Source organism: Oncorhynchus keta, chromosome 28 (assembly GCF_023373465.1).
Source record: "Oncorhynchus keta strain PuntledgeMale-10-30-2019 chromosome 28, Oket_V2, whole genome shotgun sequence".
Taxonomy (NCBI): domain Eukaryota; kingdom Metazoa; phylum Chordata; class Actinopteri; order Salmoniformes; family Salmonidae; genus Oncorhynchus; species Oncorhynchus keta.
Genome location: NC_068448.1, coordinates 3,291,514 through 3,311,513, shown reverse-complemented (window position 1 = coordinate 3,311,513; position 20,000 = coordinate 3,291,514). Strand labels below are relative to the sequence as shown.

Here is a 20,000-nt window from a genome sequence, read left to right as displayed (position 1 = left end):
CTTGTCATACTGCTTTCCTTCACTTGTCCTAATGTCTACTGCTCTACTGTCACTTGTCCTACTGTCTACTGCTTTAATGTCACTTGCCCTACTGTCTACTGCTCTATTGTCACAGTAGACAGTAGGACAAGTAACAGTAAATCAGTAGACATTAGGACAAGTGACAGTAGAGCAGTAGACATTAGGACAAGTGAAGGAATGCAGTGGACAGCAGGACAAGTGGCTTTAGAGCAGTAGAAAGTAGGACAAGTGACAGTAAAGCAGTAGACAGTAGGACATTAGGACAAGTAAAGGAAAGCAGTGGACAGCAGGACAAGTGACAGTAGACATTAGGACAAGTACCTGTAGAGCAGTAGAAAGTAGGACAAGTGACAATAGAGCAGTATACAGTAGCACAAGTAACAGTAGAGCAGTAGACAGTAGGACAAGTGTCTTTAGAGCAGTAGAAAGTAGGACAAGTGTCTTTAGAGCAGTAGAGAGCAGGACAAGTGACAGTAAATCAGTAGACAGTAGGACAAGTGAAATAGAGCAGTAGAATGTAGGACAAGTGACTGTAGAGCAGTAGAATGTAGGATAGGTGACAATAGAGCAGTAGAATGTAGAACAAGTGTGGGTAAAACAGTAGACAGTAGCACCAGTGACAGTAGACATTAGGACAAGTGTAAGTAGAGCAGTAGAAAGTAGGACACGTGACAGTAAAGCAGTAGACAGTAGGACAAGAGACAGTACAGCAGTGGAAAGTAGGACAAGTGCCAATAGAGCAGTAGAAAGTAAGACAAGTGATTTTAGAGCAGTAGAGAGTAGGACAAGTGAAGGTAAGGCAGTAGAAAGTAGGACAAGTGCCAATAGAGCAGTAGAAGTAGGACAAGTTGCAGTAGAGCAGTAGCCATTAGGACAAGTGGCTGTAGAGCGGTAGAAAGTAAGACCAGTGACAGTAAAGCGGTAGAAAGTAGGACAAGTTATAGTAGGACAAGTAGAAGTAGACAGTAGCAGTAGACAGTATGACAAGTAGAAGTAGACAGTAGCAGTAGAAGTAGACAGTGGGACAAGTGAAAGTAAAGCAGTAGAAAGTAGGACAAGTTGCAGTAGACAGTAGGACCAGTAGCAGTAGACAGTAGGACAAGTAGAAGTAGACAGTAGCAGTAGACAGTAGCAGTAGAAGAAGACAGTAGGACAAGTAGAGGTAGACATTAGCAGTAGACAGTAGGACAAGTAGAAGTAGACAGTAGCAGTAGACAGTAGCAGTAGAAGAAGACAGTAGGACAAGTAGAGGTAGACATTAGCAGTAGACAGTAGGACAAGTAGAAGTAGACAGTAGCAGTAGACAGTAGCAGTAGAAGAAGACAGTAGGACAAGTAGAGGTAGACATTAGCAGTAGAGAGTAGGACAAGTAGAGGTAGACAGTACCAGTCCTGGGTTCAGATGATTTCAATTACTTTATCTGTGCTTGATTGAGCTTGCCTGGATTAATTTACCAATAACAACTGTAAACCCTGCACATCTGGCACTCCAGGCGAACTAGAGCAAATGCTCAACGTAGTTGGAATGATTTCAAATAGTGATGGGTACAGGACAGGCGACTCACTACACAGGCTGGACGGTAGGCTAGAAGCTAGCAGGTTTAAGGTGAATCTGAATTGAAGTCAGAGGCTAGAATCTAGCAGGTTTAGGGTCAATCTGAATTGAAGTCAGAGGCTAGAAGCTAGCAGGTTTAGGGTCAATCTGAATTGAAGTCAGAGGCTAGAAGCTAGCAGGTTTAGGGTCAATCTGAATTGAAGTCAGGTTTAGGGTCAATCTGAATTAAACATTTGTAGAAAGAAAAAAGGGATTGAATAAAGTTTGAAATAAATAGCTTCCCCTTTTCGGTTTATTGAGAAGTCATTAAAAATAAAAAATTGTAAATTGTAATTTCAGTTTACTTCCTGAATTGACTGACTTATTGGAATTGTCCTTTACCTAGTAGCTACTTTTACATATGGAGTTACATTTCACATGAAGTTAGCTATATTTTTTATAAATACCAACTTTTGCATGAAAAGTGTTGGACGCACATTTTTTGGGGCATGCACAGTTTATGAGGCCCCAGGACGTCCTCAGGACTTTCATTTTACTAGTCCTCAGGACTTTCCTTTTACTAGTCCTCTGGACTTTCATTTTACTAGTCCTCAGGACTTTCATTTTACTAGTCCTCAGGACTTTCATTTTACTAGTCCTCAGGACTTTCATTTTACTAGTCCTCAGGACTTTCATTTTACTAGTCCTCAGGACTTTCATTTTACTAGTCCTCAGGACTTTCATTTTACTAGTCCTCAGGACTTTCATTTTACTAGTCCTCAGGACTTTCATTTTACTAGTCCTCAGGACTTTCATTTTACTATTCCTCAGGACTTTCATTTTACTAGTCCTCAGGACTTTCATTTTACTAGTCCTCAGGACTTTCATTTTACTAGTCCTCTGGACTTTCATTTTACTAGTCCTCAGGACTTTCATTTTACTAGTCCTCAGGACTTTCATTTTACTAGTCCTCAGGACTTTCATTTTACTAGTCCTCGGGACTTTCATTTTACTAGTCCTCGGGACTTTCATTTTACTAGTCCTCAGGACTTTCATTTTACTAGTCCTCAGGACTTTCATTTTACTAGTCCTCAGGACTTTCATTTTACTAGTCCTCGGGACTTTCATTTTACTAGTCCTCAGGACTTTCATTTTACTAGTCCTCAGGACTTTCATTTTACTAGTCCTCAGGACTTTCATTTTACTAGTCCTCAGGACTTTCATTTTACTAGTCCTCAGGACTTTCATTTTACTAGTCCTCAGGACTTTCATTTTACTAGTCCTCAGGACTTTCATTTTACTAGTCCTCGGGACTTTCATTTTACTAGTCCTCAGGACTTTCATTTTACTAGTCCTCAGGACTTTCATTTTACTAGTCCTCAGGACTTTCATTTTACTAGTCCTCAGGAATTTCATTTTACTAGTCCTCAGGACTTTCATTTTACTAGTCCTCAGGACTTTCATTTTACTAGTCCTCAGGACTTTCATTTTACTAGTCCTCAGGACTTTCATTTTACTACCCTGCAAACGAAAATAAGTGGTTAGGACGAAGTGGTCCACTAAAATGGTCAGAACGTTGTGTCGTGGTCCCCTGGAGGTTTTGTCTAGTTCCCGGTTGGTGTGTGTGTGTGTGTGTGTGTGTGTGTGTGTGTGTGTGTGTGTGTGTGTGTGTGTGTGTGTGTGTGTGTGTGTGTGGGGTGTGTGTGTGTGGGGGGGGGGTACCTGGCGAGACAGTTTTAATGCGTATGGGATGGGGGCATGAGTTGAGGACCCCTCTCACGTCTCCTAGTGTCATGCCCAGGACGGGCGTACCCCCGATCTCCAGTATGACGTCACCCACTGTGGCCCCGCCTCCCGGTGCTGCTGTGACGAATGGGAACTCTCCGTAGTCAGCCCCGCCCCCGATGGCCACACCTAGCTCCCCAGACCCACCCCCCAGGGGAACAAAACTCTCCTGCACCTTGGAACGCCAGTGCAGCTTGTTCACTGTGGCCTTAGACATTGTGGCAGACCTGGAAGAGACACAAGACAGCACAGAGATGGTCAATACATCGTACAAAAGATAGCACAGGGAGCTGTGGCCTTAGACATGGAAGTAGAGCTGGAACCGAATAGCACAGGCCACAGGGATGGTAACAACGGCACACGAGTGGGGAAAACAGAACCATGAAAACAGACCCATGAAAACAGACTCATGAAAACAGACTCATGAAAATAGAACCATAAAAACAGACCCATGAAAACAGACCCATGAAAACAGAACCGTGAAAACAGACCCATGAAAACAGAACCGTGAAAACAGACCCATGAAAACAGAACCATGAAAACAGAACAGTGAAAACAGACCCATGAAAACAGACCCATGAAAACAGACCCATGAAAACAGAACCGTGAAAACAGAACCATGAAAACAGACCCATGAAAACAGACCCATGAAAACAGACCCATGAAAACAGAACCATGAAAACAGAACCGTGAAAACAGACCCATGAAAACAGACCCGTGAAAACAGACACATGAAAACAGACCCATGACAACAGACCCATGACAACAGACCCATGACAACAGACCCATGAAAACAGACCCATGAAAACAGACCCATGAAAACAGACCCATGAAAACAGACCCGTGAAAACAGACCCATGAAAACAGACCCATGAAAACAGACCCATGAAAACAGACCCATGACAACAGACCCATGACAACAGACCCATGAAAACAGACCCATGAAAACAGACCCATGAAAACAGACCCATGAAAACAGACCTTGCCAACAAACATCCATTATCAGTGGGTGACCATCCACCCAATCTAATCAGCCATCATTGAACATGTAAACACAGCTGCATCGAACCTCTCGCTGAGTTGCAAGTTTACATATTCAGAATAGTTTTGTCAGTTCCCCCCTGGACAAAGACACGGCACGATACTGAATGACGGGGCTGTGCCTAATTCATGTCACATAGCAGATGGGCTCAACACAGCAGGAGCTAAATTGGTAGACAAACAGGAATAAGAAAACTGAATTAAATATGGATGAAGGTATGCAAGGTGTTGAATGATGAATACACTATTTAAATACAGTAAAATTACAAATGACAAAATAACAGTAGGAGCAATAATCGGTCCGTGTCTCTGGAGCTAAGAAGCAATGACAACCTATGACTGATTGAGTACCAATTACCTCAACTACCTGTACCCCCAAACACTGACTCGGTACTGGTACCCCCTGTATATAGCCTCCACATTGACTCTGTACTGGTACCCCCTGTATATAGCCTCCACATTGACTCTGTACAGGTACCCCCTGTATATAGTCTCCACATTGACTCTGTACAGGTACCCCTTGTATATAGCCTCCACATTGACTCTGTACTGGTACCCCCTGTATATAGCCTCCACATTGACTCTGTACCGGTACCCCCTGTATATAGCCTCCACATTGACTCTGTACCCGTACCCCCTGTATATAGCCTCCACATTGACTCGGTACCCGTACCCCCCTGTATATAGCCTCCACATTGACTCTGTACTGGTACCCCTGTATATAGCCTCCACATTGACTCGTACCAGTACCCCCTGTATATAGCCTCCACATTGACTCTGTACTGGTACCCCTGTATATAGCCTCCACATTGACTCTGTACCAGTACCCCTGTATATAGCCTCCACATTGACTCTGTACTGGTACCCCTGTATATAGCCTCCACATTGACTCTGTACTGGTACCCCCTGTATATAGCCTCCACATTGACTCTGTACTGGTACCCCTGTATATAGCCTCCACATTGACTCTGTACTGGTACCCCTGTATATAGCCTCCACATTGACTCTGTACTGGTACCCCTGTATATAGCCTCCACATTGACTCTGTACTGGTACCCCTGTATATAGCCTCCACATTGACTCTGTACTGGTACCCCATGTATTTAGCCTCCACATTGACTCTGTACCAGTACCCCCTGTATATAGCCTCCACATTGACTCTGTACTGGTACCCCTGTATATAGCCTCCACATTGACTCTGTACTGGTACCCCTGTATATAGCCTCCACATTGACTCTGTACTGGTACCCCTGTATATAGCCTCCACATTGACTCTGTACTGGTACCCCATGTATTTAGCCTCCACATTGACTCTGTACCAGTACCCCTGTATATAGTCTCCACATTGACTCTGTACTGGTACCCCCTGTATATAGCCTCCACATTGACTCTGTACCGGTACCCCCTGTATATAGCCTCCACATTGACTCTGTACCAGTACCCCCTGTATATAGCCTCCACATTGACTCTGTACCGGTACCCCCTGTATATAGCCTCCACATTGACTCTGTACCAGTACTCCCTGTATATAGCCTCCACATTGACTCTGTACTGGTACCCCCTGTATAAAGCCTCATTACTGTTATGTTATTGTGGAGAATATAACACATTAGATCTGGTAAAAGATAAATACACAAAATATATATTTTTATTTTTGTTCCATCATCTTTGAAATGCAAGAGAAAGGCCATAATGTATTATTCCAGGTTAGGCATAATTTAGATGTTGACCACTAGATGGCAGCAGTGTACGTGCAACGTTTTAGACTGATCCATTGAACCATTGCATTACTGTTCAAAAGGGTGTATCAAGTCTGCCCAAATGTGCCTAATTGATTTATTGATAGATTTTCAAGTTCATAACTGTGCACTCTCCTCAAACAATAGCATGGTATTATTTCACTGTAATAGCTACTCTAAATCAGACAGCTACTGTACATTGGACGGTGTAATTAGAGTAACAAGAATTTAAGCTTTCTGCCCATATCAGATATGTCTATGTCCTGGGAAATGTTTTTGTTTACTTACAACGTTATGCTAATCACATTAGCGCACGTTAGCTCAACCGACACCAATCCTGTAGAGGTTAACATTAGCCTTCCACATCGAGCTACATATTTAGCTTCCACCCTCTCAGGCCAGGGGCACAACAATGCCTGAATTAATGGTTGGATCAGAATCTCAGTTGTAATCATTGGCCAGTACGGAGAATTAAGTAAAACCACAAGTCCAATTTGAACAATTCCAGAGTTACTGTCCGTGACGCTCTCAATGAGATTTGAGTGACACCAAATCCAAGCTGGATTCCCTTGACATTTTTTGTTGTTGTTGAGCTTGATGCTGATTGGCCAAAAAAAAAAAAAAAAAAAAAATCAAATCAAATCTTATTGGTCACATACACATGGTAAGCAGATGGTATTGGTCACATGGTTAGCAGATGTTATTGGTCACATGGTTAGCAGATGTTATTGGTCACATGGTTAGCAGATGTTATTGGTCACATGGTTAGCAGATGTTATTGGTCACATGGTGAGCAGATGTTATTGGTCACATGGTTAGCAGATGTTATTGGTCACATGGTTAGCAGATGTTATTGGTCACATGGTTAGCAGATGTTATTGGTCACATGGTTAGCAGATGTTATTGGTCACATGGTTAGCAGATGTTATTGGTCACATGGTTAGCAGATGTTATTGGTCACATGGTTAGCAGATGTTATTGGTCACATGGTTAGCAGATGTTATTGGTCACATGGTTAGCAGATGTTATTGCGAGTGTAGCGAAATGCTTGTTATGAATGGAGGCCAGATCCTCGTTGGTTTCCCTCGCCTTCAACGCTACAGACAGAAACAATGTCATACTCGTTTTGACCAGACAGCATCAGATAGATGTCCTACACATAGAGACAGAGAGGGGCGCTGTTTCCCTCGCTCTGATGCTTTCTCTCCTGTGAGATATATTCAACCTCTTGCGAATTGAAGGGAAATTATGAAACTCAGAGAGATGAAAGATAAATTATTGTATTTTTTCATGTTTCTATTGGTAAAAACGGGGCGGCAGGGTAGCCTAGTGGTTAGAGCATTGGACTAGTAACTGAAAGGTTGCAAGTTCAAATCCCCGAGCTGACAAGGTACAGATTTGTCGTTCTGCCCCTGAACAAGGCAGTTAAACCCACTGTTCCTAGGTCGTCATTGAAAATAAGAATTTGTTCTTAACTGACTTGCCTAGTTAGAAAAAAAAAGTCAAATAAAAAAAATTGGTAAAAGATTTTGGGAAGCCTGCCTTCCCTTGGCATCAATGGATATACCACTGATACAATTATTCACTCTGAAAACTACTACACTTAAGGAAAGTTTTTTACTTCATGAGATCAAGGTCAATCCTTTGGTTCAACTAGGGACACAACTAGTGGTCCTTCTGTAGCTCAGTTGGTAGAGCATGGCGCTTGTAACGCCAGGGTAGTGGGTTCGATTCCCGGGACCACCCATACGTAGAATGTATGCACACATGACTGTAAGTCGCTTTGGATAAAAGCGTCTGCTAAATGGCATATTATTATTATTATTACATGAGTGTTCTAGGCTATCCCCGGATTAAGAATAGTCCTGGATTAAAAAGCAATTTCAATGGAGATTCATTGATTATGCTTTTTATTCTAGGACAAGGCTTAATCTGTGGCTGGGACAATAGCCCTGAAAGGCCAGGCTTTCTCCCTATTCTTACTGACCAGGAATTTTGACTCATCTAGTGTCAGTAACCTCTCTCTCTCTCTCTCTCTCTCTCTCTCTCTCTCTCTCTCTCTCTCTCTCTCTCTCTCTCTCTCTCTCTCTCTCTCTCTCTCTCTCTCTCTCTCTCTCTAATAGGAGAAAAAGGCAAACAGCAGTGGTGTCAGAGGACCAGTCATCCTAAAGAGGAAAGTGGTGTCAGAGGACCAGTCATCCTAAAAGAACAGTGGTGTCAGAGGTGACTCATCTAGAGCCTGGCTACATATCTAGAGCTTGGCTACATATCTAGAGCCTGGCTACATATCTAGAGCCTGGTGACTCATCTAGAGCCTATCTAGAGCTGACTATCTAGAGCCTGGCTACATATCTAGAGCCTGGCTACATATCTAGAGCCTGGCTACATATCTAGAGCCTGGTGACTCATCTAGAGCTTGAGCCTGGCTACATATCTAGAGCCTGGTGACTCATCTAGAGCCTGGCTACATATCTAGAGCTTGGCTACATATCTAGAGCTTGGCTGCATATCTAGAGCCTGGTGACTCATCTAGAGCCTGGCTACATATCTAGAGCTTGGCTACATATCTAGAGCCTGGCTACATATCTAGAGCCTGGTGACTCATCTAGAGCCTGGCTACATATCTAGAGCCTGGTGACTCATCTAGAGCCTGGCTACATATCTAGAGCCTGGTGACTCATCTAGAGCCTGGCTGCATATCTAGAGCCTGGCTACATATCTAGAGCCTAGCTACATATCTAGAGCCTGGTGACTCATCTAAAGCCTGGCTACATATCTGGAGCTTGGCTGCATGTCTAGAGCCTGGCTACATATCTAGAGCCTGGCTATATATCTAGAGCCTGGCTACATATCTGGAGCTTGGCTGCATGTCTAGAGCCTGGTTACATATCTGGAGCCTGGCTACATATCTGGAGCTTGGCTGCATGTCTAGAGCCTGGCTACATATCTAGAGCCTGGCTACATATCTGGAGCCTGGCTACATATCTAGAGCCTGGTGACTCATCTAGAGCCTGGCTACATATCTAGAGCCTGGCTACATATCTGGAGCCTGGCTACATATTTAGAGCCTGGTGACTCATCTAGAGCCTGGCTACATATCTCTAACTATTCTTCCCCACAGCACCGGCACCACAGTACGATACGCATGTCCTGCTGAAGCAGATGTGATTGGATCGCTGAGCGACTTGCTTGTAAGTGGATTATCTCATTTCAATCAGAGATAAAAGGACCTATCATGCATCCCAAATGGCATCCTACAGGATTTCCTTCCTTACTTTTTACCAGGGTCTTGGTCAGAATTAGTGCACTAAATAGGGAGTACAGTTCGATTTGAGACTGACTCCCAGTTCTCAGATTCATCTATACTGTACTGTGGATACTGTTATATTCTTATTAATAGCTGCTAATACAAACATAAACCAGAACACCAGAATACATCTGTCTCTCTGTATGTTTCTGTCTGTCCGTCCGTCCGTCCGTTTCTCTGTTAGTCAGTCTGTCTGTCTGTATGTCTGTTAGTCTGCCTCACTAGTGTCACTCAGCTCATCTCCATCTTATTTCAAAGTATTCATTGTGGAAGAATACAAAACAATAGAATATAAAACAATAGAATACAAAACAATAGAATATAAAACAATATAACACAAACAATAGAATACAAAACAATAGAATACAAAACAATAGAATACAAAACAATAGAATATAAAACAATAGAACACAAACAATAGAATACAAAACAATATAATACAAGACAATATAATACAAAACAATAGAATACAAAACAATAGAATACAAAACAATATAATACAAAACAATAGAATACAAAACAATAGAATACAAAACAATAGAATACAAAACAATATAATACAAAACAATAGAATACAAAACAATAGAATACAAAACAATAGAATACAAAACAATAGAATACAAAACAATAGAATACAAAACAATAGAATACAAAACTATAGAATACAAAACAATAGAATACAAAACAATAGAATACAAAACAATAGAACACAAACAATAGAATACAAAACAATAGAATACAAAACTATAGAATACAAACAATAGAATACAAAACAATAGAATACAAAACAATAGAACACAAACAATAGAATACAAAACTATAGAATATAAAACAATAGAATACAAACAATAGAATACAAAACATTAGAATATAAAACAATAGAATACAAAACAATAGAATACAAAACTTTAGAATATAAAACAATAGAATACAAAAACAATAGAATATAAAACATTAGAATACAAAACAATAGAATACAAAACAATAGAATATAAAACATTAGAATACAAAACAATAGCATATAAAACAATAGAATACAAAACAATAGACTATAAAACAATAGAATACAAAACAATAGAATACAAAACAATAGAATACAAAACAAATGATGATGATCAGGAGATTCTATTTTCACAGACTCAACATATGTACATTTTACACAAACACCAAAGCAACAAGTCAGACATGACATTGACATGAAGGTGTTAGTTAGCTAGCGCAGGCTACATTAGTTCAGCAGTGGTAGAGGACCCAGAGAAGCAGTTGTGAGAGCTGAGATTAAACACAAAGGACAGAATCCTGGACACAGACTAAGCCTGACAGACAGACCGATGGGTCTGGGGGGTCAGAGAATGCCATCCAGGCAAATGGGTTAGAATTATGACCTAATTGTATCCTGTAGATAACTCTGCAGTTAAGATGCTAGACTTAGTGGTATCTCTGCAGTTAGGATGCTAGACTAGTGGTATCTCTGCAGTTAGGATGCTAGACTAGTGGTATCTCTGCAGTTAGGATGCTAGACTAGTGGTATCTCTGCAGTTAGGATGCTAGACTAGTGGTATCTCTGCTGTTAGGATGCTAGACTAGTGGTATCTCTGCAGTTAGGATGCTAGACTAGTGGTATCTCTGCAGTTAGGATGCTAGACTAGTGGTATCTCTGCAGTTAGGATGCTAGACAAGTGGTATCTCTGCAGTTAGGATGCTAGACTAGTGGTATCTCTGCAGTTAGTGGTATATCTGCTGTTAGTGGTATCTCTGCAGTTAGGATGCTAGACTAGTGGTATCTCTGCAGTTAGGATGCTAGACTAGTGGTATCTCTGCAGTTAGTGGTATCTCTGCAGTTAGGATGCTAGACTAGTGGTATCTCTGCTGTTAGGATGCTAGACTAGTGGTATCTCTGCTGTTAGGATGCTAGACTAGTGGTATCTCTGCAGTTAAGATGCTAGACTAGTGGTATCTCTGCAGTTAGTGGTATCTCTGCAGTTAGGATGCTAGACTAGTGGTATCTCTGCAGTTAGGATGCTAGACAAGTGGTATCTCTGCAGTTAGGATGCTAGACTAGTGGTATCTCTGCAGTTAGGATGCCCTAGTGGTATCTCAGCAGTTAGGATGCTAGACTAGTGGTATCTCTGCAGTTAGGATGCTAGACTAGTGGTATCTCTGCTGTTAGGATGCTAGACTAGTGGTATCTCTGCAGTTAGGATGCTAGACTAGTGGTATCTCTGCAGTTAGGATGCTAGACTAGTGGTATCTCTGCAGTTAGGATGCTAGACTAGTGGTATCTCTGCAGTTAGAATGCTAGACTTAGTGGTATCTCTGCAGTTAGGATGCTAGTATGGTATCTCTGCAGTTAGCTTAGTGGTATCTCTGCAGTTAGGATGCTAGACTAGTGGTATCTCTGCTGTTAGGATGCTAGACTAGTGGTATCTCTGCAGTTAGGATGCTAGACTAGTGGTATCTCTGCAGTTAGGATGCTAGACTAGTGGTATCTCTGCAGTTAGGATGCTAGACTAGTGGGTATCTCTGCAGTTAGTGATGCTAGACTAGTGGTATCTCTGCAGTTAGGATGCTAGACTAGTGGTATCTCTGCAGTTAGGCTAGACTAGTGGTATCTAGTTAGTGGTATCTCTGCAGTTAGGATGCTAGACTAGTGGTATCTCTGCTGTTAGGATGCTAGACTAGTGGTATCTCTGCAGTTAGGATGCTAGACTAGTGGTTCTCTGTTAGCTCAGTTGGTAGAGCAGTGGCGCTCTGCAGTTAGGATGCTAGACTAGTGGTATCTCTGCAGTTAGGATGCCACTCTGCAGTTAGGATGCTAGACTAGTGGTATCTCTGCAGTTAGGATGACTAGTGGTATCTCAGCAGTTAGGATAAGACTAGTGGTATCTGCAGTTAGGATGCTAGACTAGTGGTATCTCTGCTGTTAGGATGCTAGACTAGTGGTATCTCTGCAGTTAGGATGCTAGACTAGTGGTATCTCTGCAGTTAGGATGCTAGACTAGTGGTATCTCTGCAGTTAGGATGCTAGACTAGTGGTATCTCTGCAGTTAGTGATGCAGTTAGTGGTATCTCTCCAGTTAGTGGTATCTCTGCAGTTAGGATGCTAGACTATCTCTGCAGTTAGGATGCTAGACTAGTGGTATCTCTGCAGTTAGAATGCTAGACTAGTGGTATCTCTGCAGTTAGGATGCTAGACTAGTGGTATCTCTGCAGTTAGGATGCTAGACTAGTGGTATCTCTGCAGTTAGGATGCTAGACTAGTGGTATCTCTGCAGTTAGGATGCTAGACTAGTGGTATCTCTGCAGTTAGGATGCTAGACTAGTGGTATCTCTGCTGTTAGGATGCTAGACTAGTGGTATCTCTGCAGTTAGGATGCTAGACTAGTGGTATCTCTGCTGTTAGGATGCTAGACTAGTGGTATCTCTGCAGTTAGGATGCTAGACTAGTGGTATCTCTGCAGTTAGGATGCTAGACTAGTGGTATCTCTGCAGTTAGGATGCTAGACTAGTGGTATCTCTGCAGTTAGTGGTATCTCTGCTGTTAGTGGTATCTCTGCAGTTAGGATGCTAGACTAGTGGTATCTCTGCTGTTAGGATGCTAGACTAGTGGTATCTCTGCAGTTAGGATGCTAGACTAGTGGTATCTCTGCTGTTAGGATGCTAGACTAGTGGTATCTCTGCAGTTAGTGGTATATCTGCTGTTAGGATGCTAGACTAGTGGTATCTCTGCAGTTAGGATGCTAGACTAGTGGTATCTCTGCAGTTAGGATGCTAGACTAGTGATATCTCTGCTGTTAGGATGCTAGACTAGTGGTATCTCTGCAGTTAGGATGCTAGACTAGTGGTATCTCTGCTGTTAGGATGCTAGACTAGTGGTATCTCTGCTGTTAGGATGCTAGACTAGTGGGATCTCTGCAGTTAGGATGCTAGACTAGTGGTATCTCTGCTGTTAGGATGCTAGACTAGTGGTATCTCTGCTGTTAGGATGCTAGACTTGGTATCTCTGCAGTTAGTGGTATCTCTGCAGTTAGTGCTAGACTAGTGGTATCTCTGCAGTTAGGATGCTAGACTAGTGGTATCTCTGCAGTTAGTGATGCAGTTAGATGCTAGACTGGGTATCTCTGCAGTTAGGATGCTAGACTAGTGGTATCTCTGCAGTTAGTGGTATCTCTGCAGTTAGGATGCTAGACTAGTGGTATCTCTGCAGTTAGGATGCTAGACTAGTGGTATCTCTGCAGTTAGTGGTATCTCTGCAGTTAGGATGCTAGACTAGTGGTATCTCTGCAGTTAGGATGCTAGACTAGTGGTATCTCTGCAGTTAGGATGCTAGACTAGTGGTATCTCTGCAGTTAGGATGCTAGACTAGTGGTATCTCTGCAGTTAGTGGTATCTCTGCAGTTAGGATGCTAGACTAGTGGTATCTCTGCAGTTAGTGGTATCTCTGCAGTTAGGATGCTAGACTAGTGGTATCTCTGCAGTTAGGATGCTAGACTAGTGGTATCTCTGCAGTTAGGATGCTGGACTAGTGGTATCTCTGCAGTTAGGATGCTAGACTAGTGGTATCTCTGCAGTTAGGATGCTAGACTAGTGGTATCTCTGCAGTTAGGATGCTGGACTAGTGGTATCTCTGCAGTTAGGATGCTAGACTAGTGGTATCTCTGCAGTTAGGATGCTGGACTAGTGGTATCTCTGCAGTTAGGATGTTAGACTAGTGGTATCTCTGCAGTTAGGATGCTAGACTAGTGGTATCTCTGCAGTTAGTGGTATCTCTGCAGTTAGGATACTAGAGACCAGGAGATGCTATATAGTAGACCATCGTTCATTACATAACCTAGATCTTCCTTAACTGTACTTGACGCAGCCAAAATGGTCAGGAACCTCACAGCCGCATTTTCAACGACCCAAACTAATTTTTCATAGTGTGACATTTATATTTTCCCTTAACTGTCATAGACCATAATGGTTGTGGTTCTCGCTGTCATAGACCATAATGGTTGTGGTTCTCGCTGTGATAGACCATAATGGTTGTGGTTCTCCCTGTCATAGACCATAATGGTTGTGGTTCTCGCTGTCATAGACCATAATGGTTGTGGTTCTCGCTGTCATAGACCATAATGGTTGTGGTTCTCGCTGTCATAGACCATAATGGTTGTGGTTCTCGCTGTGATAGACCATAATGTTTGTGGTTCTCCCTGTCATAGACCATAATGGTTGTGGTTCTCCCTGTCATAGACCATAATGGTTGTGGTTCTCGCTGTCATAGGCCATAATGGTTGTGGTTCTCGCTGTCATAGACCATAATGGTTGTGGTTCTCGCTGTCATAGACCATAATGGTTGTGGTTCTCCCTGTCATAGATCATAATGGTTGTGGTTCTCCCTGTCATAGACCATAATGGTTGTGGTTCTTCCTGTCATAGACCATAATGGTTGTGGTTCTCCCTGTCATAGACCATAATGGTTGTGGTTCTCCCTGTCATAGACCATAATGGTTGTGCTTCTCGCTGTCATAGACCAAATGGTTGAGGTTCTCCCTGTCATAGACCATAATGGTTGTGGTTCTCCCTGTCATAGACCATAATGGTTGTGGTTCTTCCTGTCATAGACCATAATGGTTGTGGTTCTCCCTGTCATAGACCATAATGGTTGTGGTTCTCGCTGTCATAGACCATAACAGTTGTAGTTCTCTGTCATAGATCATAATGGTTGTGGTTCTCTGTCATAGATCATAATGGTTGTGGTTCTCTGTCATAGATCATAATGGTTGTGGTTCTCCCTGTCATAGACCATAATGGTTGTGGTTCTCGCTGTTATAGGCCATAATGGTTGTGGTTCTTGCTGTCATAGACCATAATGGTTGTGGTTCTCGCTGTGATAGACCATAATGTTTGTGGTTCTCCCTGTCATAGATCATAATGGTTGTGGTTCTCCCTGTCATAGACCATAATGGTTGTGGTTCTCCCTGTCATAGACCATAATGGTTTTGGTTCTTCCTGTCATAGACCATAATGGTTGTGGTTCTCCCTGTCATAGACCATAATGTTTGTGGTTCTCCCTGTCATAGACCATAATGGTTGTGCTTCTCGCTGTCATAGACCAAATGGTTGAGGTTCTCCCTGTCATAGACCATAATGGTTGTGGTTCTCCCTGTCATAGACCATAATGGTTGTGGTTCTTCCTGTCATAGACCATAATGGTTGTGGTTCTCCCTGTCATAGACCATAATGGTTGTGGTTCTCCCTATCATAGACCATAATGGTTGTGGTTCTCGCTGTCATAGACCATAACAGTTGTAGTTCTCTGTCATAGATCATAATGGTTGTGGTTCTCTGTCATAGATCATAATGGTTGTGGTTCTCTGTCATAGATCATAATGGTTGTGGTTCTCTGTCATAGATCATAATGGTTGTGGTTCTCGCTGTCATAGACCATAATGGTTGTGGTTCTCGCTGTCATAGGCCATAATGGTTGTGGTTCTCGCTGTCATAGACCATAATGGTTGTGGTTCTCCCTTTCATAGACCATAATGGTTGTGGTTCTCCCTGTCATAGACCATAATGGTTGTGGTTCTCGCTGTCATAGACCATAATGGTTGTGGTTCTCCCTGTCATAGACCATAATGGTTGTGGTTCTCCCTGTCATAGATCATAATGGTTGTGGTTCTCCGTGTCATAGATCATAATGGTTGTGGTTCTCTGTCGTAGATCATAATGGTTGTGGTTCTCCCTGTCATAGATCATAATGGTTGTGGTTCTCTGCCATAGACCAAATGGTTGTGGTTCTCCCTGTCATAGATCATAATTTGTAAGTCGCTCTGGATAAGAGCGTCTGCTAAATGACTTAAATGTAAATGTAAATAATGGTTGTGGTTCTCTGTCATAGACCAAATGGTTGTGGTTCTCCCTGTCATAGATCATAATGGTTGTGCTTCTCCCTGTCATAGATCATAATGGTCGTGGTTCTCTGTCATAGATTATAATGGTTGTGGTTCTCCCTGTCATAGGTCATAATGGTTGTGGTTCTTCCTGTCATAGACCAAATGGTTGTGGTTCTCCCTGTCATAGACCAAATGGTTGTGGTTCTCTGTCATAGACCAAATGGTTGTGGTTCTCTGTCATAGACCAAATTATTGTGGTTCTCTGTCATAGACCAAATGGTTGTGGTTCTCCCTTTCAGAGAAGAGCAAGTGTGCAACATTACGCTGTGAGGAGCACGTGGTGAGGACTGGCTAGACAGCAGCCGTGTTCAACTCAATAATAAAACACCACTACTACACATTAATACACGTGGGGATTGAGACTAGAGGGAAGAGACGACAACTCAGTTCCAGGCTGCTGAGAAAAAAAACAAGGTTTATACTCAGGCTATCTAAAGTTATACTGTATCTCAGGCTATGTAAAGTTATACTGTATCTCAGGCTATGTAAAGTTATACTGTATCTCAGGCTATGTAAAGTTATTCTGTAGTTTAGGTAATGTAAAGGTATACTGTATCTCAGGCTATGTAAAGTTATACTGTAGTTTAGGTAATGTAAAGTTATACTGTATCTCAGGCTATGTAAAGTTATACTGTAGTTTAGGTAATGTAAAGTTATACTGTATCTCAGGCTATGTAAAGTTATACTGTATCTCAGGCTATGTAAAGTTATTCTGTAGTTTAGGTAATGTAAAGGTATACTGTATCTCAGGCTATGTAAAGTTATACTGTAGTTTAGGTAATGTAAAGTTATACTGTATCTCAGGCTATGTAAAGTTATACTGTATCTCAGGCTATGTAAAGTTATACTGTAGTTTAGGTAATGTAAAGTTATACTGTATCTCAGGTTATGTAAAGTTATACTGTATCTCAGGCTATGTAAAGTTATACTGTATCTCAGGCTATGTAAAGTTATACTGTATCTCAGGCTATGTAAAGTTATACTGTATCTCAGGCTATGTAAAGTTATACTGTATCTCAGGCTATGTAAAGTTATACTGTAGTTTAGGTAATGTAAAGTTATACTGTATCTCAGGTTATGTAAAGTTATACTGTATCTCAGGCTATGTAAAGTTATACTGTATCTCAGGCTATGTAAAGTTATACTGTATCTCAGGCTATGTAAAGTTATACTGTATCTCAGGCTATGTAAAGTTATACTGTATCTCAGGCTATGTAAAGTTATACTGTATCTCAGGCTATGTAAAGTTATACTGTAGTTTAGGTAATGTAAAGTTATACTGTATCTCAGGTTATGTAAAGTTATACTGTAGTTTAGGTAATGTAAAGTTATACTGTATCTCAGGCTATGTAAAGTTATACTGTATCTCAGGCTATGTAAAGGTATACTGTATCTCAGGCTATGTAAAGTTATACTGTAGTTCAGGCTATGTAAAGTTATACTGTATCTCAGGCTATGTAAAGTTATACTGTATCTCAGGCTATGTAAAGTTATACTGTATCTCAGGCTATGTAAAGTTATACTGTATCTCAGGCTATGTAAAGTTATACTGTAGTTCAGGCTATGTAAAGTTATACTGTATCTCAGGCTATGTAAAGTTATACTGTATCTCAGGCTATGTAAAGTTATACTGTATCTAAGGCTATGTAAAGTTATACTGTATCTCAGGCTATGTAAAGTTATACTGTATCTCAGGCTATGTAAAGTTATACTGTAGTTCAGGCTATGTAAAGGTATACTGTATCTCAGGCTATGTAAAGTTATTCTGTAGTTTAGGTAATGTAAAGTTATACTGTATCTCAGGCTATGTAAAGTTATACTGTAGTTTAGGTAATGTAAAGTTATACTGTATCTCAGGCTATGTAAAGTTATACTGTATCTAAGGCTATGTAAAGTTATACTGTAGTTTAGGTAATGTAAAGTTATACTGTATCTCAGGTTATGTAAAGTTATACTGTATCTAAAGCTATGTAAAGTTATACTGTATCTCAGGCTATGTAAAGTTAAACTGTAGTTTAGGTAATGTAAAGTTATACTGTATCTCAGGCTATGTAAAGTTATACTGTATCTAAAGCTATGTAAAGTTATACTGTATCTCAGGCTATGTAAAGTTAAACTGTAGTTTAGGTAATGTAAAGTTATACTGTATCTCAGGCTATGTAAAGTTATACTGTATCTCAGGCTATGTAAAGTTATACTGTATCTCAGGCTATGTAAAGTTATACTGTATCTCAGGCTATGTAAAGTTATACTGTAGTTTAGGTAATGTAAAGTTATACTGTATCTCAGGCTATGTAAAGTTATACTGTAGTTTAGGTAATGTAAAGTTATACTGTATCTCAGGCTATGTAAAGTTATACTGTAGTTTAGGTAATGTAAAGGTATACTGTATCTCAGGCTATGTAAAGTTATACTGTAGTTTAGGTAATGTAAAGTTATACTGTATCTCAGGTTTGTAAAGTTATACTGTAGTTTAGGTAATGTAAAGTTATACTGTATCTCAGGCTATGTAAAGTTATACTGTATCTCAGGCTATGTAAAGTTATACTGTATCTCAGGCTATGTAAAGTTATACTGTAGTTTAGGTAATGTAAAGGTATACTGTATCTCAGGCTATGTAAAGTTATTCTGTAGTTTAGGTAATGTAAAGTTATACTGTATCTCAGGTTTGTAAAGTTATACTGTAGTTTAGGTAATGTAAAGTTATACTGTATCTCAGGCTATGTAAAGTTATACTGTATCTCAGGCTATGTAAAGTTATACTGTATCTCAGGCTATGTAAAGTTAACAACCTCACACCATAGATGTAGATTTATGTCATGTACTCTTGAACATGTTCTCATGGTTTGAGCTTTTAATAGATTTAATTATAAGCAATCTATATGTTTGATTATTTTAAATATTTAATCATTTTAAAAAAGCAGTCTGTAATATCATAACCACATCTAAATTTGCTGTCCAAAATGTAGACCAGTCCATATTAATAACACCTAGGACCATTTGCATAGCCACAGTTAAGCCCCTGGTAAGGACTTATCAAAGACAAATACAACAATCAGATATTTTAATTTGATCAGGATCCCCGTTAGCCGACGCCAACGGCGACAGCTAGTCTTACTGGGGTCCGACACATAACGAAAAACTCATTACAGACAAAAGACTTGACAATTTAGATTTAAAACATTAACTTGTGTGTGTGTGTGCGTGCGTGCGTGCGTGCGTGTGTGTGTGCATAGCAAGCTAAGAGCTGGCAGCAAGCTGATACAGTAGGTCTGCTATTAGAACCAGTAAAGGCCGCTTTAGCACACTTGGGTAGTGGAATTACTTTGGCTTCCCTCCAGGCCTGAGGACAAACACCTTCCTCTAGGCTCAGATTAAAGATATGACAGCTAGGAGTGGCTATAGTCAGCTACCATCCTCAGTAGCTTTCCATCTAAGTTGTCGATGCCAGAAGGTTTGTCATTATTGAACATCAAAAACCCACACTAACTTTACAACATTCAAACTTACATTTACATTACATTTAAGTCATTTAGCAGACTTACAATGCTTTTCTTTCATTATTCATTTCCTGTCTAAATTTGCCCACTTTGCCAATGAAGTAATCATTAAAATAATTGGCAAAATCAAATAGTTTGG

The 20,000-nt window shown here is 40.9% G+C and overlaps 1 protein-coding gene across 1 annotated transcript in view; it reads right to left on the bottom strand.

Annotated features, from left to right (window-relative positions):
* The window catches only part of LOC127912975 (membrane-associated guanylate kinase, WW and PDZ domain-containing protein 1-like), a 77,377-nt gene that overhangs the window by 46,345 nt on the left and 11,032 nt on the right, over nt 1-20,000 (bottom strand). Inside the window, exon 2 of the mRNA XM_052484168.1 lies at nt 3,277-3,566. Within this exon, the coding sequence (XP_052340128.1) occupies nt 3,277-3,556 (280 nt within the window). The 5' untranslated portion in view covers nt 3,557-3,566. The remainder of the gene's footprint in view (nt 1-3,276; nt 3,567-20,000) is intronic.